Raw genomic sequence first — 22144 nt, 5'->3', positions numbered from 1 at the left:
CAAACATTATTTTCAGACAAGACCTAAACCATCATGCAGAGCTATATATTACATACATTCATATACAAATACAAAAAAGAAATACTCACCCTAACTTCATAAACATTATCTGAATAATCCACAGTCTGGCAGACATAGCTGTACCCTCGAGCTCTTGATGACAAAAACAGCTGAAAATATCAAAGTCACACATGAGGGAAAAGATCCTACAGATAACATGTTCATAACAATTCTCAGCAACTTTCTTGCTACAACAGATTTACCTGGACATAAATACTTAAAACACACTTATCAGCCCTGAGAATACTATTGGAGAAAGCTAATATTCAGTTGTAACAACCTGTTGTTTTGGGTTTTTTTCTTGTAAATTAAAAAGAAAGTATTTGTTTTTCCCTGCTTGTACCTGCCCAGATAATTAGAGCCCTGTGTAAATCAGTAAGAATTCCAGTATGACCTCAAGCTGTTCAAACAGGAATATTCCTTCTGATGACTCTAGATTCATAGATAGAAAATACTGAATTGCTTTCACTGTGAATGACAGAAATGCTACTCTCGTGATGGATTCAAGAGAACTCTCTCCAAGAGACAGGGATTAGATAATTTGGATCTACTCTTCTTAAAACGGTGCATCAATCAAAATTTAGGAAAGAAAAAAAAAGCCTGAACAGCCAATACTGAGCACTCATAAAACATAATGAGAGAAACTGGATGAAGAAAAAGTTCCCTATTTCATACCAAAGGAAATGGCATAAAGCACATGAAGTGCTCCTGTAGGGCCACTCCAAATAAAGCAATAACCTGAACAGAAGATAAACTTGAATTTTCAGCAGGTTCCTATTGGGATGAAGAACACTTGCTTAGAGATGTACAATGTTCAAGTAATATTTCTGATCTTGACATTCAATGTTATGATCCAAGGTTGTTTAAAGTCAGATTATCTCACCCTGTTAAGGATCTAAGACAGCACTGAAGCAGACATAACCTGTAAATTGTTAGCTATAAAAGTAAAGGGTGATACAAAAAGATCTCCATAAAAGTATGGGTAGGCACTATTCTTAATGCTATCCTGACTTGTATCTTACTTAGACTGAACTCAAGCTTACTTTGATATCTCATCTTGCACTAGGAATGCAGTCAGATGTGGAGAAAAGTGTCATCCAGATACTGCCAGTGTACAGAACCTTGTGAAACCCTGCACTTAGTTGCTTGCTGTACATGTCTAATAAAGTAGGGAAGTGAAAGAACTGTCCACAGAAATGATCCTAAGGAAGAAATTGCACTGCTTCTGCATCATCCTTTGATCTAAAGGTCTTGTCCAACTAAAACAATTCTATTATCCAAGGCCACGAGGCTGAGAAGACTTGGTTTGTTCAACCTTGAGAAGAGAAGGCTTAGGGGAGGCCTAATTATGATGTTCCAGCACTTGAAGTGTGGCTACAAAGCAGATGGAGACTCCCTGTTTACAAGGAGTCACATAGATAAGACAAGGGGTAATGGGCATAAGTTGCTCCTGGGGAGATTCTGATTGAACACGAGGAAAATTTTTCACTGTGAGGACAGTCGGATATTGGAATGGTCTCCCAGTGGAAGCAGTGGATTCCCTCACTTTGGAAAGTTTTAAGTCTGAGTTCAACGGGGTGCTGGGACATATCATATGAAAAATAATATTAGAAGGGTTGGAGCAGATGATCCTTGAGGTCCCTTCCAACCTGACATTCTATGATTCTATGATTTACAAACTGCTGTAACACCACTGGTCTCTAGAGTGGTCCCACACAGAGACAAACACATTTGGTAATATCAGAGAAGAGCAGACTGCCTCAAAGAAGAATAAGAAATGCAAGATTTTGTGGCAAAATAGGGGCATCTAGGACTTCTGCATGTTCCAAGCAAAATTTGCTCCCGATTTGAATCTGAATTTGTGTCCACTACATGGAGTCTTGGACTAGACAGCCTAACCAGGCTTTAATGGTCTTACTATTTTAATCACAGATGAACAATGCATCTTGCCATCAGGATGATTATTTAAATAAGCATTTTAACACATTTCACAGTCAAATTCTGGTCTCAGCAATACCTGGAAACTTTACAGCTATATAAAAACACAAACTGCATATCATTTTACTCATAATAATTACAATATTTCTGTGAATTACAACAGTGGCACACTGTGACTGTAAACCTCCCACAGATTGAAGCAGAAGTTGCCCAGTTAAAGGGAACAACTGTAACTTGAATTCCTTCCTTCTACAGGTTCTAAGATCAAGCAAAGACAGTTACTGTAAAGATTGTATCCTTAATATCCATTAAATAACAACCTACCATTTGAAATAGCAGGAAAATTGAACCTCTGTCTGTGTCTAAAATAATGAGCTTTCAGCCTATCAGCAAAACCTGCATATTTGAAGTCTTGTTAATTTTTATGTTAATTCACTGATTTGGAAAGGTCAAAAGTGTGTTATCCTATAAACACCACTGGTTTCAAAATTAATTGACCACAAGTCTGGTATATGGGTGTGGCTTATGGATAAAATAAACCAATTTAAAAGAGTAAGTGGAAAAGACAGACGTGACAAAAACAGTGCAGAACTCATTTAAGAGGAGTTTCAGTTTTAAACTGCCAAGATGATTGGATTTCATCTATTCCCACAACTATTCTTGCATGTCAGCATTAAGTTGTGTTTTACCTGTAGTATTTTATTACTTAGTTAAAAAGTGCAAGGAAAAAATACACAAAATGATGACTGAGGTCTCATGGCTACAATTTTACTGAACTACGTCTTTAAAAAGGCTGAAATCAGTTAATGTTTTTATCACAGAAACTCTGGGGAAGGGTCAATATGCAAATCATCATCAGATATGCCATGTTTCTCTAGCCAAAGTACAGAACAGACCAGCCAGAAAGAGCTCTGCAATGCTGTAATTTTAGCTGTTCTGTTAATTTGCTTACTTGTGGAAATGGATTTTGCAAATTTGTGACTCAAGATCTTCCAGGAAGAAGACCCTCAATCCACAGGAGCAAAGTCCCAGCAGCAGAAACCCCTCCTTAGCATCAGATGTATTCTGGAGAGCTATCCTTGAATAATGATTACCAAACTGTTAAGTAATCCCACTTAGCTACTGCTAAGGAGCTGATCCACTGCATTGTTACTAGTAGTTTCCTCTGCAAAGAAAATCTAACAAAGGAATACCTCAGCAACACTGAAGTTTATTAAAATTAATACACTGAGAACTTTGCAAACCAAATAATATAAGACTGTATCCTTTTATTGTTATTAAAGATACAGTTCACTTAATTTTTATTCTTATTCTAAAAGGCAACTTACAGACAAAATAATTTTCCTCGCTGTGGACAACAGATGTCTGCATTTTGAACAGCTAAATTTCTAACAAGAAACCTTCTGACACACTTTAGGATTGTTTAAAAGAAGAAAAAAAAAGTTACAAGTGTTAAATCTTTGCACAATTTAGTTAATCTGTCCACTATTCACACTAATATAAATCTAAGAATAATATGGAATAGCTTGTACACAGATTCTCTCTCTAGACTCATTTGGGGCATTTGTTCTCAAACAGAATGTACCTGGCTACAAAAATACCCACAATAAAGGCAAATGCAGCTTTAAAAGTGTGTGCAACACATTTGCCCTCAACAGGCAACGTGAATATGTGAGATTATTTTCATTTTGCAACCTGCAGACACCCTCAGAGTTAAATAGGAATTCCCTCCTGTGAGAGGGCATACACACCTCTTTGAAAATGAAGAAGTTGAGTAGAACCATTCCAAAGTTGTAAACAACCAACAGGAAACGTATCTGGAAGGGCTCTCTTGTCTTCATCCATTTGGGGCCCAGCCAGACAGTGAGGAGATAAATAGTGCTTATAGTCAGTGTTGGAAATGGAGACTGCATCAAGGGCCAATCATCAACACGTTTGTCTGAGGGGAGTGAAGCAAACAGAAAGGGTCAACAAGGTCTGAACAAAATATACTTCATAATTTTAAGCATTGCATTTGTTAAGTATTATTATTAGCTGCTGGAATAGCTGCATCAGGTAGCAGAAACACAATACACTTGTTCTTTCTAGGAAGGTTAAAGAACACAGTTTAAAAAAACCACCACTCTATCACCTAACACAGGGATTCATTATGTCAGGCAAGTTCTATTGTCCAGCTCTATAATTCAAAACAATTAAGCAACAGGATCATGTGAGCCCGAGCTAAACACAACCCACTAAACAATTTTGCAAAGCTATTTTGCTTATGATGAACAGTGACTGCAATAGCAACATAATAAAATATTCAACACTGAAAATGAAAGATAAACATATTTAGCAACGTACTGATAAAATTAATAGCTTTTTCTAGTTTTAAATTAGGCACTAGAAAGCCTCCAATTAATTTTATACAGGTTGCATGATGCTAATGAAGTACTTTTGCTAGTTGATGTACATTAGTCTCATCCTGCAGGCAGAATGCTCACACCATTACTAGAAAACAGTGAAATAAAAGAGTGTAAAAAAAAAAGGGATGGTTCTAGTCAGAGTAATCTGTGCCACCACATGGGAGACAAAGGCTTTATTTGCACTCTCCTTCAGTCACCAACAGGACCCAGAGCTACTCTAGGGACCAGAATATACTATATTAAGTTTTGGATCTGTATCAAAAAAGTGCTCTTAGCCTGATGAACCAGTGACATCTAGGATTAGAAGATGGCTTTGCTACAGAGGAGGGAAGGCAGAGACTGCAGTGACACTGCCTTACTCCCTGTTGCCTCTTCCCCCATATGAAGGTTGATCTTTAGTTATAACAAGAGAGAAAAGGTTACTATTCTGTAACTATCAATACTTCAGATACTGCACAGCTCTACAATACTCACTGGATTATTTTCCAGTTGCTTAGGCCATGTGGAGCTCAGGTGGAAATCACATCACAGGGCTCCCTGGAGACCTCAGACATTTAAACCTCCCTTCAGTCATTTGTGGCCAGTTTCACAAGTAGCAATGCTGTTGCCCACAGACTTACAAGTTTCTTTTGGAGAACTCTTTTGGAGAACTGATTTTCTTCATGGTAAATTCAAAGACAATGAAAAGAAACCTATACCATAAATTAAATCCTGATTCCAGGCATAGTAACAGGTAAGTTAGGAAACCCTTTTCATCCCCAAAATAAGGAACACTTATGCAATGAGAAAAGTACAGAACAGCACTGCCATTACTCCTCCTCTGCTACTTTCTCATCTCCTTGGTTGCTCTTAAAATCATAAATTAGATCCTTATTTTAGGAGTAGATGTCACGAGACCCTCTATTTCTAATTAAAACACATATTGTAATCTGGAGAAAGACAGTGTGGATGGATGGCACTGACTCTTCTTACTTCCAGTTGATTTAACAATACTTGAGCTGCACATTGCAAGTATGATGCTAGTTCTGAAAAGAAGTGGAAAAAAAGAAAGAGAAACCAGTCAGGCTGCTTCCATTGTGGCTGTTAATCCCAGAAGACAGGAGTCATCCCAATGCAGAAAATCTCCAGCAGCTGATGCTGCCAGGATGATGGGAGTCATTCTTGCAACTGCAGCCACCAATGAAGCCAAGGGCAAGACAGGGCAAGGAGTATTGGGAGGAATGACAAAAAATTCAAAAATAGATTGGCTGTAGAAAGACAGTAGAAAGACCTCTTACTTTTCAGCAAGTCCCTGGAACAGACACTTCTATTAAAGTATAATGTACTACTTTCTGTAAAACATGAGAACGATTGCTTTATAGCACAGGATAGTGTTTTGGGATCTAAAGAACAATCCCATTTTCCAGATCTCACAGAATGCTACCTGTTGAAGCTCAAAGTAAACCTCTGTATTGCAATTATTACACTGCCAACTCCCTTACATTTTGGTTCCTTCTTGCTTTTAGCAACTGCTCTACAAATCTGCATTTTAAAATAAAACACCATTTAGAAGATGAGAGAAATTGAGAAGATCATCATCCACAAGCTAGGAAGCAAGGGACAAAGACTCATCTCCACCAAGCATGAAGAAAAATGTCACTTCTCAATTAAAAAGACAGCTCTGGAAATAGCCAATGTGTGGCACACTTTAATCAAATCTGCATCTTGCTTCAGACACTGTAGTGTGTAAAGAGTTAAGAGCCCAAGGTGAGCCAAAACACCCAGTTGCCTTCCCAGCCTTCTCACACTAAGCAATATAAAGAGGCAAGGACATATTAGAGAATTTCTCTTCTGTTTTCTAACCCAATGCTTCATGGTATCCTGAACACTAAAATGTCACTAAGAAAAATCTGAAAGAGAAAAATGATTTGAATTTTACCCAGAAGCTGAATCATACCACTCACTGCTGAAAAATAGGAAAGCATGACCTATTCCAGATTTCTTTTTAAGACTGAAGACAGATTTCTGGAGGGAAGTATAAGAATTCATTATAGAGTGAAAGCCAAAGGGATAACTTCTATGAAAGCCCAGCTACAAGCAGGCTTTGCTTCGAGATTCCTCACCACTGTAAACAATTCTTTTACCTACTTTCCACAAATATTACAAATTGAGGAATTTAACTGAAGAAAACCAGGATATATATTTAATTAGCTCTGACAACATCATAAAAGCACATGGGCAGCTGCAATTACACTTCTATACCTGTATCATAGTTTCAGCCTCCTCCTTTCCCTTTGCACAGGGTTTTTTGGACAGTGAGTCAAAGGCAAGTCTTACAAGTATTTGCAAGGAAAGCACAGCTTGCTGATACAGGCTGCATAACTCACTGCCCAGAGAATCTCTCTGCCTGGGATTCTGGGGGCTTGAACTCTCCTAGAATAATGAATTACACCTTGAACACAAAATGCCTGTATGAGAAAGAATATTGCAGGAATTCAGATCTGGAGTACCTCCTGGCCAAAAGAGAAAGGTATCGATGGTCAAGAAGCTTATTCTTATTCCAGCTGGACAAACTAAGAACAACCAACCCCTTGCATGTATTTCAGCAGCATTTAGACCATTTTTAATCATTTTTTACTAATACTGTGGCATCAGAAAACATACTACTGTTCATCTGAGAATGTGTTAGATCGTACAAGATCTTGGCGAATAATGCAAAGTAACCTGTTCAGTTTTAAGTCAGCTCCACACATTATTCTTGTTGCACAGAAAGTACTATGAAATTAAATGCATTTCACTTTACCAAGTAAGCCTGTTTGTCCATGTTCTACCTGGAAAACAGAGTTATGTGCAGACCCGTGTTTCAAACCTCTTACCAGATACCCTCCTTCAAATCACAATAAATTCACTTTCTTAAGTCATCTGCTCAAGCAACAAACCTCCCAAGCTACTCTAACAACCCCCTTCCTCCTATCCCCCACCCCATTTTATCAAACCCAGCATAATTTTGTGTCCTACTTACTAACTGGTGCTGATGACTACAAATGATTTCTGCAAGTTACAGAGAGCTGTGATAGCTAAGGGGACATCTGAGTGTATTAAATCCTGCAGTACTTCTTCACACACAATAGGTACATTATTACCTGGAAGATGAAAGAAGCCTGAAATAAAAAGTCCAGCTCCCTCAATTAAAAAAAAATCCCTCCAACTGCTCTGAAGCAAAATGACCACTGCCTTTACCTGATTAGAATTGACAGAGACTGACTGAATCTTTCAGGGGATTAATGCGTTTGCCTTTCAAATCCTAAGACCCAGATTCTAATTTGATCACAAATAAAATGTCTGTTGTGATAGCACAACCTGTAGTATAGTGCGCTTTTTTTTTTTTTTTTTTTTTTAAGGTGGGAGACATTTTACATTAAACATTTAAAAGTTGCACACAATTGTAAAGGTGAATTCAGGTAGAAAAAGGCATCTGCATGTACCTGGTAGAAAATTACTCTTATGTAAGTAAAGAATATGATATATTTACATACTCAAAGCTTTCCTGTTATTTTGCATATATATTTTTTAAAGTTTCACATTGCAAAGACAAGAAATAGAAGAACATTAGATACATATATATTTATATAAATATATAAAAATAATTTAAATTGCCCTGCCTTGCAGGATTTAATTCTTTACATGGGACAATTAACAGGAGCACACACATAAACCTTTCTGACTTCCTCCAAAGCAAGAACATGAGGAAAAAATGACTGAGTATCCTACTTGGTATTGTCCAAGGAGGACATGGTTAACTTAAATTGAAATATGGGAGGCAAAAGAAAATTTCTACAAGTAAGGCTGCACTGACAGTGATCTGCAGATAAAAATCAGAGGAAACTTCTGTGAAACATACTCTCAGTGTTTCTAATATGCAAATGCTTCTGAGGAATTGGGTTCAACAGTTCCTTTCCAATAGAGAAGATTTTAAATGGTGGTTTCCTGCATATTACCAAGCCTATGAATTTTTATTTCCTCAAGAAGTACAAACTTCAAAAAAACCCCAAATGCACAGCAGTCACTCCTACATTCATCAGCAGAAATTCTGCAACACCACAGTGGTGACTACCTCTGCTTTTGATTTTTGCTTTAGAGAAAATATTACATAACTAAAATACATGACTTTTGAAATTTCCTGCACGCATATTAGATTCAAAATCAATACCTACCAAGTCCTTATTTGTACTTTCTTATTTTACTTTAACAACATATAACATTCCTTAGCTATAAGGTCACTAGTCACTAATTTATCTGGAGAGCCTTTCAAAGTTATTATTAGCTATTGATACTATTCTCAGCGCAAAGACACTTACAGTGCCAATCCAGCACCTCCATCTGTCCAATTACATTTCTAAAGACACTGCAGAAATGATGGGGACTGTTTAAAAGTGGTTCTTAACAGTGAGAGCTCTGCAGAGCACACTGTTTATTTTAACAAGAAGCCCTTGCAAAGCCCAATCTCAACTTTAAGAAAGATTTCCTTAAATGAGTGAAATTTTAACTCCACAACATAAGAAAGGTGAACCAGTATTATCTAACTGGAACACTGCTATGAATTAGGCTGTTTTAATTACCTAAGAATTTCACACATCTTATCAGTTCCACTAGCACTGTAATTGAAGGATACTACAAAATAAAAACTTGTCATAGAAGAACTATGTGAGAAAAGGAACTTCATGCACCTTAAAAACATTTACAAAGCTTTCACGTTAAATTAATTTGCAGTATTTTAGAGTGCCTGTCTCCCTCTTTTGTGGTTACTTAATATTAAATACAATATACTTCTCTGTCTTTCTGCATTTGTTTTAGAAATACTGGCTCAGTCATGTAAATATTTACAAGTGCATATAAGGCTCACTATGGCTATACAATCGCTGTAGCCTGGCTCAGTTAAAAGTAAACTCAAATAAGCCTCTACATTATTAGACCCTAGGCTTTTAAACTAAATGGAATAATGTATCAGAATCACTTGAAAGTATATTTACTGTTGACAATTTGTAGAGATTCCATGAAAAAAGCTCAGTCTTTGACTAAAACCTAGAGCACACAAATGGACTAAAACCAAAACATACAAATGGAACAGCTGAAGCTATAATCTTAGCCTTTAAAACAGTACACAGCTAACTACATGAGCTGCACAACTTTATACTGAAGGCTGCTAGAGAAGTAACAGTGCAGTCAAAATCAAAAGGCCTTATAGCTTTGTTTGAATACAAACTTTTCTATTTAAAATTTTCTATTCACTTATTTATTTTTATTTTAATAGAGCTGTTTACAGGCCCCAAAATGAGTGATTCTTTTAGAAGGAATCCAGTGCTTGAATTAATTTGTCTGCTTTGATATTGATTTTTCATTTGCACATATTGCACTCTGATCCTCATTTATCTCTGTTCATCAGGTTTGTTCATGAGAAATCCTGTGACAGAGGATTGATGCTAGTGCACAAACTAAAATAACATGCCTATAGCCTCACTCTTGTTTCAATGGGAAAAAAGTCTGTGTATTAGGAGGCATTGTGCAGAAAGAGAGCTGCAGGAAAGCAAAAGGATTGGGACACAAGGAATGTCCAATTTATACTTCTTTCTCATCTTTATCTCACCTACCATACTTGGCAATCTCTGTGATCTTCTGCATTATGTGTATTTCTAAGGAGACTTACAGGGTCAAAACCACCTGTAGCTAACTCAGGAACATTGCAGTCCTGTATAATCTGCAATAAAAAGCCAAGACACTTCCCTTAATGCACGTTGTGGCCCAGAGATTGTCCTTAGAAGAATTTCCCATTTTATTTAGGATATGTCTTTTCAGAGGCAGGAAACCCAGTGGAACATGTAATAGCTTGCTGTAAAATGTTAACTAGACACAATGCATAAATTTGCTCCCTAAATCTAAAGGATTTAGGATTAAATTTTAATCAACTTGTGATAAACAAGTAACACCCATCATTTCTGAATATTTTTTTCCTCTTTATTTAGGTGGTTATAAACACCTACAAGGTGACTCACTAGCTGTTTGGTTGGTTTTGGTTTTGAATTTTATTTAAATAAATACCTTGTTTCCTTCACCTGAAGGCATATTTTCCAGTCCTTTAATCATTTTCATGGCTCTTGTCTGGATACTCTACAAACATTTAAGACAGCCTTGCACCTGTTTGACAGGGAAAATTAGCTACACCAACCAAGTCCCTGACACCTTCCCTCACAAAAAAAATTCTCTATTACCTCAATAGCATCAGAGCATCAGAGATGGTTAGGATTGCAAGAAAACAGAGCTATATTACTGCTAAAACTGATGATGACATGCATGCTGTGCTATATGGACAAAAGTTCCCAAAACCTGGCACCAAAAAAAGCACAAACAGCTGGCCTGGTTTAAGTAATTTTTTTAAAGTACAGAACACTACAGAGAAAATGTTTACTATGATCTTTAACAATTAACAGAAATATCAAGTATTTTGCCTGTCCTCAAGCCCTAACCAACCAAGAACAAACCAATTTTTGGGGGGGGCAAGAACAAGAGACATCAAAACTGTACAGGGAAGAATTCTTTTTCTAACAAACAACAAGCTAAGATGCAGGAATAAAAATGTTCAGTCTCAAGCACAATGAAAGCATATACTCTGAACAACAAAACAACAAAAACTAGAGATTTTAAAAGTTTGCAGATGAAGCTGTACAAATCCTGCTGCACTCAGAAATGAGAGATGCCTGCCCCAAATCAAAAGAGACTACACACAAGACTAGCAGGTAATGCTTATCACCAGCTGGGGCTTTCTTTTACATGTCAGGGCTTTGTAATTGACTGTGTACTCTTTAGAGCTTTGTACAGCAACATAAAATCAAAATACCACACAACTAAGAAGAACATCTCCTGCAGCTAATGAACACCTATGTAATATGCATGTGTTTAATAAGCTTCCATTACAATACCAGGAATGCCTAATTCCAGTTTGTTGTTAAAAGGTCAGATATATTTTAAATAGTATTCCCATTATTGTAGCTAGAATTCTATTCTTCTTGGAACTCCCATCATTTAATCACTAATACCATGCTGGTTTTGTACCTGTATGCAGCAATTACAGGACACACTTGTTTCAAGACAAGGATGATAACAGAATTATTATGAAGTTCAGGAGCTGTACTGATTCACCATCAAGTCTCAGGATTTTCAAGTCTAAGAGATGGCCTTGTTCAAATTGGTTTTGGTTTACCTCTTTGCTGACTGTGATTATTTGTAAGTACAATGCAAACACTCTGCTTCAAGGAATAAAAAAAATAAAATCCTCACTGAAGCTTACACAAGATCTGCAAGATAGTAAGCCCCAGAGGCACACAGCATTCTTTCATTTGTCAAATCTTACTTTTCCAAACATCACAAATCCAAAACTCATTCCCAGTGCAATTACACCATGGGTTTTCTTAAATTTTAAAAGTTACAGAGTAAACAAAGGGAAAAGAAACAAACAAAACTCCCCACAAACCTGTGGGGTACAGTTTTATGAACCAGTTGCAGAACTCCATAATCCATCCAGTCCCTGTTCCTGTATTTCTAAAGATAAAAAAGTGTTGCATAAAACACACTTCAACAAACTTTCCTTCTGCAGTGAATTCTTTATGGAAACTTTTATTCAAATTTCCCTGGTTTTAGCCAAAACTGTATTTCCAAGAGCTCAGAGAGATGTCACTACTTCACAGAAAAGTGGTGGGGTTTTGATACTGTGAAAATAGCTGCAAGTGTATCAGTAGGCAGCAATTTAAACACAAGATTTATGAACATTCAGTGTTGCAATAACGGATTAGACTATTGGCAGACCAACTATGATTCAGGATTTTATAATACTGAAGGCGATGATCATAGAACAAATCTGCTACATAGACAGATTTTTTTATTAGACTCCCTTAGTTAGAAGCTAACATCCTTGAAAAATGTGAAGGATTATTATAATGATTTAATAACTCTGCAAGGCCTTCTCAGCTGTAGAGAGATGTTCAGCATATACAGGACAGTAAGTTCAGCACTGTTATATTTATACATATATATCTAGCTAATGTCCTAACACAGGAGAAGGATACTGATGCTTAACTACACAACTTACATTGCTGCTCTCATTACACAGAACAATTTGGGGCTGCAGATGAACATTAAACAAGTTAATTAAACAAGTAAGAAAACCAGCAATGGCAATTGAAATCTACCTTAAAGTAATACCAGAAACCTGCCAAAGAATATTTGTGAGAAGCTGCACAGAAATCTCTCTGATAAACTACATGGTTTTTTTCTGTTTGCATCAACACAAGGATGCAGCTCATCGATTTGGTTTTACAGAAGAATGAGTGAGGTGGAAATCGCTTTCAGTAAAAACTACAAAAAAAAAAAAAATTATTGAAATATTACTCTTATCTTCAAAGTTCAGGGCAGAAGTAAAATTTACAGTTGTGAGGTACATTAGCTCTCCTGTTAGCCTAATACAAGGACTCCAGTCAAAACCTCCAAAGAAAAACAACATTGCAACACATTTAGAACTTATTTCCTCAATATGCCTTCAACATCAGCAAAGACAACAATTCAGGGGGTGGATGGGAGAACGAACAGCAAAAAGGGAGACTAATTTTAAAATGTTGATTTTTCAAGACACGAACTGAATAATAATATGTTCTTATACCTGGGGTCTGAATCTTTCACTCACTAAGTGTACAGTGGTAAAATCATCAGGTTTAGCAGCTAGATAATACAAAACCCAAATGACTGCTACAGTGAAGTCCCTTCACTTCTGCAGTTGTTTTACCTTACATGGTAACATGTCCTACACATCTAAGCTTCTCTAATGGTTTCTGCAATATATTTTCTCCCTCTTGATCAAAAATTCATGGATCACTGAAAATGAGATCAGACAAAGCAGGAGAAACCTGACCTAAATATGCATGTATTTTGGGGTACTCCATGTGTAAGTATTTCTACTGGGCACACCTGTTCCTGGTAAACCACTAAACAGTAAATGAAAACCCAGAAAGTATGGTTATGAAATCTACTATTTAAAACCCATCTATTCAATTTGGCACCTGTGTTCCTTTTTTTTTCTTTAGAGTATCTTATACCATAAAAAAAAAAAAAAAAAAAAAAAAAAAAAAAGTGTTCCAATGATGTTCTAAGGATTGACAGGTATAAATTATCTAGAGAAATAACTTCTATTGGCTCAAGAGTAAAAGTGAAAGTTATCAGTTACAAATTCCCTTCTTCCAGAAAGATTCTGTGAGCATGGTGTAGAAAGCAACAAAACCATCTCTCACATTTTTTTATAACTAAGACAGGGAAATGAGGAAATGACATCTATCTGGAGATAAAAAAGCAAAAAAAAAAGGCAAGAGAAAAAACACCATTATGGTCAAGCATGGAAACCAAAGCACAACATATACAAGAGCTGGAATCTCTGAGATACTTCTGAAAGAGATAAGAGGAATAGGAATATATGATGGATATAAACCAGTCAAGAGTCCATGACTATGCTGAAACTGAGTAGTAAATGTGGGAGATGGATGAATGGAGTGAAACTAGGGGAGCAGACACAATGCCACAGAGAGAAAGAGCACTCCAGGGCAGGAGTTAAGGATCAAACCACTGAAATTATTCAAGTACATAAGGAAAGGAGTTGAGTTGCAGGCATGTGAGTTAACCTAACACAACCAAGAGCAGTTAATGCCCACAGGCATGCCTTTATCTTGCATCAAACACAAGCCAGACTGAGGTAGCTTATTCCCCCTCACCTTCCATGACAGAAAGGTAAACCAGCTCACGTTTATCTTGAGATCCAAGCACACACAATGGGAATTCATACAAAACATGTTTCACTGGATTCATCTCAAGGCTTGCCTTGGAGCTACTTATTGCTTTACCTGCAGTCTAAAGTGCAGTCCTGAAAATCCCCAGAGCTAACACCCTAGTCTGAGCAGGCTTGAATTTCAGACCTGCCTTCATTTATGTCCTTGAAATACCACAAGACCTTGAAGTCTATACACTCAAAAGCATTTGAGTCTCAACAAAATAGAACATGGTTGTATCCACCTGACACTTAAATGGGAAACTATGCATCCCTCATCTACATCTTCCTAAGGGAGACCTCAGTCAGATAATGTCACACATCAGTTCCTTAAAAAATGAAATGGTAGCTTCAACTGTTTTCAAACCTGTCCTGAGAAAGCAAGGCCCTGCCATACAACAGCTTACTAGTCAGGTGGATCAGATTTGCATTCACAAGTCCACTGTCCCAGCTCTGTGCTCCAGGTACACTTCACTCATCCCAACACTCTTTTAAAGCTAAAGCTCTCATTCTTTCTATAGCCACCTCTTTTTTACCAAGTGATCTGGCATTTAGCTCCAGTTTTTGAGGACATTCATGTTTAGCCCCATTTACCTTACCTCAAAAAACTCAGCAGGTTCCACCCCCGCATTTGCATCCTAGCAAATTCTTCCTTCCAAAGTAGTTACCTCCATGTCTGCTTGGTGCCTTTTCATTCATTCACCTTTTACCTCACCCTTCATCCAAGTGCTCCCTTAATCCTTTCTATGTGAACTGAATAATTCCAAAAACCTGACTGCACTGGTACTGGAAAAGGCAAAGTCTCGTCTCACCCACTCCTTATGGCTCCTGATCTGCAAGACATCAAAAGGAACTACATCCCATGTTTCCTGCACCTTTCTCTTCCAATGGTCCTTATACAGCTTCAGTGGTCCTTACACAGCTTTTGACAATCTTTTGTGGTTGCACAGAACAGTGTAGCATAGCTGCCTTGATTACAGCATCTTCTGGTCTTCCATAGCTATAACCATAGCTCTGCTAACAAGTCTCTTCACCCCCAGCACAGCATCAACACAGAATGACAACCATGGTCAACTTCTACTCAAGTTTTTTCAACTAGAGACAGCAACCTCTGAGTTCAAGCACTGTGCTCAATCAATTTACATAACCACTGGAGATGAAGGCATCTGCTCCCAGCCACGGATGCTTCAGCTTCTCAAGAGTTCTTCACCTATCATTGCAGTAAGTGGCTCCAGGGCAACATGCTGATTTGCACCTCACTAATGGCTTAGCTGGGAAACACTACCTGCTGAGAAGTCCACTACAGTAATTTACAGTGTGATGTAATTGTCAATACCTGGTCATTTGGCCTTCTGCAACAGGTACTTGAGGGTGTTGGTTTATGAAGAACTCAACATGAGTCGGCCATGTGTGCTTCCAACCCAGAAAGCCAACAGTATCCTTGGCTGCATCACAAGAAGTGTGGACAAAAAGGACAAGGGAAGTGATTCTGTCTCTCTACTCTGCTCTTGACCCCACTTGGAGTACTGTGTCCAGTTCTGGAGCATCCAACACTAGAAGGGCATAGGCCTGCTGAAGAGTCCAGAAGAAGACTACTAAGATGATCCAAGGGATGGAGAACCTCTCCTATGAAGACAGGCTGAAAGAGTTGGGGTTGTTCAGCCTGGAGAAGGCTACAGAAGATGTTAGAGCAGCTTTCCAGTACTTGAAAGAGCCTACAGGAAAGCTGGAGAGGGACTTTTTGCAAGGGCCTGTAGAGAGAGGATGAAGCCTAATGGTTTTAAGATGAAAGAGAGCAGATTTGGATTAGACAGTAGGAACATTAGTAGATGTTAGGAAGAAATTCTTTGTGGTGAGGAGGGTGAGACACTAGAACAGGCTGCCCAGAGTTGTGGCTGCCCCCTTCCTGACAGTGTTCCAAGCCAGGTTCTGTGGGACTTTGAGCAACCTGGTCCTAGTGGAAGGTGTCCCTGCCCACAGGAGGGTAGTTGGAACTATATGAGCTTTAAGGCCCCTTCCCATCAAAACAATTCTATGATACTAATGTCATGCAAGCTTGGTTAAATTCTGTATAGTTTCCCCATCTTTTGACAAAGAATCTGCTATAAGAGCATTTGTAACATATCACTCCCAAAGACTTGAATACATTCCATCTACACAGCCTTAAAAGGTATTTTCAGAAGTTATATTTTTGCCCTTTCATTCAAACATTTTCTTTTGCTTCTGAAATATGCCAATGAATATTCAAACAGAAGTTCATATCACATTGTAGCTGGTGCTCTTTAAAGGCTTTTTTTCTGCTTCCCTTTGTTGGAGCTAAGAGTAATTACCTACAACTCCTCCTCCATTTTAGTCTTTCACTCACAATTCATTTCCCTGTCCACAGTTTTAGCTTTGCTTCAGGCTACTCCCTCAAGTTTGAGTTCTTGAAACTTGGCGATCCAAAATCTCTAAGCAGATATTTCCACTCCAGTAATACACTTTTCTGAATGATGTTTCCATTTCCAAAGATGCTTGGCATCTGTTTTGTTCTGGTTATCTGTCCTTTAAGTTCTGCAATCTGATAAAATCTCCTGGTGTCAAAACGTGGGTGGGATTTCCCTCAAACACCCAGCAAATTGAAGAAATGACAGCTGCTTTTTCTTCATTAATAAAGTCCCTCCCTTTATGGAAAGGCAATTAAATGTGATGCTTAATGAAGCAAATCAAGTAAACTGGGACGCTCCTATTGCTCAGTTTGGTAGCCAGTAGACTCACATAATCTAGCCTTTAATATTTTCTGTAATCCATTTCTCCAAGTTCTTCTACCCCAAGACAGCCAAACCCTATTACACTATCTTCTCCAGTTTCTGGTGTGTTTCTTCCTGTCTAATCCTTGTGTTTTACCCTATCATGGTCACAGATTGAAAAAAAAAACTGTTCCCTTGAGAAGAAAATTATATCTGCAAGACAAGTACCATGCCAAATCACTAAGTCTGGATGCTCAGCCAGTTCTCAAAAAGTTTAGGAACACATTCTGATTTGTTTCTGGGAAACAGACTTCATAAGCCTTCATCTTACCCTTTGTTCTCTCTGCCCATCATGACCCTTTGAAGACCTTTCATTGGCATTTTACCTCCAGCTTTGGCATAAATTGTGAAATAGAACAAGGTACTATTTCCCCTCAGACTAATCTCTCCCAGTGAACTTCCCTGAAGCACAAGGATTCAGGATCCTTTGGCCACACTTAGTTTCTGCACGGGGAAAAGAACAAGAGAAGGAGAAAAAACATGTTCTGTTCTCCAGTTCTGTTCCCTGGACTGAATAAGAAACTGAACCTGAACTTTTTGGTTGTTCTTAATGTAGTCCCAAGTCCATCCTGGGAAAAAAAATTATGCCAAGTTGTAATCCCATGGAAGCTGCTCCACTGGTTGACTTTTAAGGCAAGCTGCTCTACCTTTCTTGTATTTCTCATCCTCATTGCCTTACACTTTTGCCTCAGCTGATAAAAGCTACAGTTGATATTGCTCCTCAAGAAGACACGATGTAGAAGACTATGCTTCCACTCAAGTGAAAGTTTGCATCTTTTGCCTCTCTTCTTTCCTCCTGATGGAAAAAATCTCTAATCTTATTAACTGAAACAGCTGTAAATAGTTGCTGTTCCAAAGCAGTCCCACGTGGCCTGGGATGGCCCTACCTCCTTTTAACTTTGAGCTCCAAGAACAATCATTTTCACCCAAAGTCAGTCAAGGCTCTGTTCTTTAGCTTGATACATTCGAATTAACTAGTTCCTCTAAAATAAATATTTTTGATACAAGGTTTCACAAATGTCCTTTTTAAGCCACAGCCACCTACTCCTTTTCCCCACCAACCAATTAATTCTTCACACCTGTTTTGAGATTTCCACATTCTTCTTTCCTGAACTGTATCCTGAGCTATACATCTTAATAGTTCCCCCAGATTCAGCCTGGAACCTCCCTTTAAGTCACTTGCTCAGTCATCTAATCATACCCTTAATCCTTCCTGGCAGATCTAACCCCAATCAGCTATCCAAGCTGAGAGAAAGAAGGAAGCCCTGCCCTATGTATTACATGTAACCGGTCCCTTAGAGAAATAATGGCATGGAATTCCTAGATCAACTTTCCTGATAGTAACTGTTCCACCAACCACCTTTTTTTCCTTCTGATGACCACTAAGATCATATTTTTTTTCCTTTCTACTTCTCTTTTTTGTTTATGTCTTCCTATATCTTCACCCTTCTCAGGCTACAGTGGAATTTAGGCTTTCATTACAGGGTTCTCAAAAAGTAGACACAGAAGGCAGAAAAAAAGAGTAGGTTTTCAACAAATCAACAAGCAAAACCATTAAGCTAAAACTGTAAATGTATTTGATAATATATTTAGGGGAAAAGTCACAGAATACTGTTGTCATTCACAAATACAAGATTTTAAAAAAATCAATCAAACAAACCAGCTTTAGATAGCATGCTTAATGCTTAAAAAAATGTGACATCATTAAAAAAAAAAAAATCCAGTTAGGCTTATCATACACTCGGTCTTTTGGGGTTTGTTTCGATTTCAGAAAAATCTGGTAGCTTTTTAAATAGCCCAAAGCAGAGGCAGAAAAAGGCAAAATCTTTACAGCACAAAAAATAAAGCAGCACAAGACTCAGTGGAAAGCTCTGGCACAGTTCTACACAAGACTCATCACAGGAGACTGGGACAGTGCTAGATAACACCTGCTGGCAGGACAGTACTGCTGAAGACTGAGCACAGGGCTAAAGACAAACCTGGGTGTCCAATAACAAATAAAAGAGTGAACCGGAAAAATTAAGCAAATTTGGTTTTATATGAATGAGAAGTTTTTGTGTAGGAGTAGTAGTGAGAATAAAATTTCTTCACATTTTATTGTGTAATTTTGCTGTGTAGTAGTGTTTCAGTATGATTTATTGTGTAATGCTATTGCATAGCATCATTTGTTGAGCAACGTCGCTGCGTGGTTTTTTTATTTAATGATATTGAACGTTAGGCAATGGTCCTGCATGCCATAATTTGTGTTTTCTGTTGAGCAACATCACTGCCATAGTTCTTGACACAAAGATGAATTGCATGAATTCTCTTAATGATGCTGAATTCATTACTTTAACATATATTCACTCAGATGGCAGAGACAATTTTTTTTTAAAACAAAGACATGCAGAAAAGCAGCAAAGTGAACAGGTATTTAAGCAGAACTTAGGGAATTAAGATTTGATTTCATTAAAAAGCAACACAGCATTCCCTCACAAATTACACTTTTTTATCCAGAGCTACTGGATAAAGTTGTAACTACAATTGTAACTACATTGTGTGCTATTGTACAATCCTGATGTCCATAGCTGACTGTAAAAACTATAGGAAGACCTTGTTTTACAAGGGTAATAAAAGTAACACACTTTTGATGTGACTTAGGCTCTATCCAAAACTATCCTTGCAGGGATCCACTTAAATCCAGAACCTGAATAAGAAACTCTACATCTACAAAATGCAACTGATTACTTCATGAGAGTGGAATCTTAACAGCAACAGAACTGAACTTAGAGCAGAAATTTAAAATTTTGTATTAGCAAATTAATAAAAGACTTAAGGATAGCTAAGATGCCATCACAATGTCACCCTACTGCTATTGCTTAACATTCTCCAAAGCAGCAGGAGGAAGAACTAAGAGCTTGTTCTAGATTCAGCATTAATGTAAGTTACTTATCTTTACATTCCTTATATAAACTTGTCTTGTCATCTTCCTTTTCCTCCAATCATTTTTGCTTACAACTAACATGGTTTATATACAGCCTTCACTGGCACATTTGAAGTTAAGGAAACTTAATCAGAACTCTTTTTCCAACCAAATCAAGTAACCCATAAGGATTATCAGCTTTGTACCTACATCTATTTTATATCCATTTGAAAATGCTATTGATAAGCTAGAATAGGATCGCTTTCATGCACTACCTGGCAGTCTATGAACAATTGTATGTTGCAAGAGGAAGAGAAAGAGCAAACACCGGTAGATTACAATGCAGTGCTGCTGCAAGCATTTTTGATCTCGTATTCCAGGAGGTTTTAAAAACAGAAGAAGCAGGCTTAATTTTTAAAATATGGCCAAAAAAAACCCCCAAACAACAAACAGAAGATAAGCTGGGAAGGGAAATTGTGAAAAAAGTGAGCTCCCTCCATCTATAACATAAGATTAATTTATTATCTGACAGATGGCAGATGGGAGGGGGGTGGAAAGACTGCTGATGCAGTGAGCTTCCCGGCTGTAATGAAGGCCGCGCTTTCTCACTTATCATATGGCCACAAAATACATCCATAGGTGCATTCATTCCACAGTTTTGCTCCATATATTTCTAGGTTTAAATCAAGATAGCCTAAACCTCATCGTTGTGTGGGAAAAAAAAAAATGAAGAAAACATCCAGAGAAGCGATTCTTCTGTCAACTGCCCAGGGCTACTGACAACAGCAACTGTGAAAGTTGCGACTCTGTGTTTGACCAACTCATTGTGTTTGACCAACAAGAGAGATGTTCAGGCTGACCAACACTTCCACAGCTACTGGCCATTGTGGCAAGTTACCACCTCGTTTACTGTCCCAGCACTGAAAGCTGCTTTTCCACATTTCTCCATATTCCAAAGAAATTTTTTTCTCTTCCTTCAGCATCTTCCACGCTGTAGCCATGGGGTGCCGATAGCAAAATGGAGCACATTGAAAATGGAAAACAGCAGAACCAACCCAAATGCACTTAACATAGAAAGAAAAGCTTCTGCACTGACGGACACAACCATTTCCTCATTTAGTTTGCTGAACTCCACGCGATGCTGTCACAGGACTCCCACCTGCCGCAGAAGCCAAAGGCTGCCTCAGCTCCAGCAGGAATTACCCAGGGCCTCGCATACCTCTCAAACCTGATTCCCGTGCGACCACCCCAGGGCCCGCTGCGGTGAGAGGCGGCCCGAGGAACGACAGCTCCGGGATGAGGGTTTCCACCACCTCCAGCCCGCAGGAGCGCGGGGGACACCCTCACCTTGCCACCAAGAGATGTCCCACGCACCCCGAGCCATTACACGGGATTAAGGGAAATAAACAAGCAAAGCTCCCCAGCGGACCCAGAAGGACAAGGAGGAGAAGCGGGTGCGGAGGGGCCTGCCTCCCCACCGCGGTCCCAGGCCCAAGCCCGCCTGCTGCCTCAGCCCCCGTCGGCGCCCGCCGCGTCTCCCGGGAGACGGAGCCATTTTGAACCGCTGCGCCTCAGTGACAGCGGGAGGTGAGGCGGGGGGGGGGAAGAAGGGGGATGCGCCGGGCACGGCGATGGCGGTGCCGGGGTTACCGGCGGGGCCGCCCTGGCGCGTTACCTCGGATGCTCCAGGTCCAGCGGTAGAACTCGAGGGTATCGTTCACCACGCTGGACACCAGGCCCATGGCGCGGGGGGGCTCGGCGGCGGCGGCACCCATGGTGAGCAGCAGCAGCAGCGGCGGAGCCGGCAGACCTTTTCTTGGCGCGTGCGTCCGTCCCTCTGCGCCGGGGCTGCTGCTGCTGCTGCTTCCCTTCTACAGCCGGGGATGTGATTTAAATCTCTATCTCTCGGTATCTTCCCTCCAGACTCCGCCTCGCTCCCGTCACCGGCTCCCGTACCCCGCGGGCAGGGAGGAGGGCGAGGAGGCGGAGGCGGGCGGGATGGAGGAGGGGGAATGGAGAAGGGGAGGGGAAAGGGGGGAGTGAGGGGGAAAGCCCGGCTCGGCGGCCGCGGCTCCGCAACAGCCTCCGCAGCGCCCGGTGCGGTGCGGTGCGATGCGGTGGAGTCACGTGACCCCCGACTGGCTGCCCGCCGGCCGCTGCCCCGCGGGGTGCGCAGCCCGGCCCGGCCCCAGCGCGCAGGCGCAGTGCGGGC

General features: G+C 39.4%; 1 protein-coding gene across 1 annotated transcript in view; it reads right to left on the bottom strand.

Annotated features, from left to right (window-relative positions):
• ELOVL4 (ELOVL fatty acid elongase 4) overlaps nt 1–21886 on the bottom strand; it is a 36220-nt gene extending 14334 nt beyond the window's left edge. Inside the window, exons 1-3 of the mRNA XM_071741491.1 lie at nt 21608–21886; nt 3750–3937; nt 90–170 (exon numbers count right to left, since the gene is read on the bottom strand). Of these exons, the coding sequence (XP_071597592.1) occupies nt 90–170; nt 3750–3937; nt 21608–21707 (369 nt within the window). The 5' untranslated portion in view covers nt 21708–21886. The remainder of the gene's footprint in view (nt 1–89; nt 171–3749; nt 3938–21607) is intronic.
• Between the last annotated feature and the right edge of the window lie 258 nt (nt 21887–22144).

This window comes from Heliangelus exortis, chromosome 3 (assembly GCF_036169615.1).
Source record: "Heliangelus exortis chromosome 3, bHelExo1.hap1, whole genome shotgun sequence".
Classification (NCBI taxonomy): domain Eukaryota; kingdom Metazoa; phylum Chordata; class Aves; order Apodiformes; family Trochilidae; genus Heliangelus; species Heliangelus exortis.
This window is presented reverse-complemented; position numbering and strand designations above follow the sequence as displayed.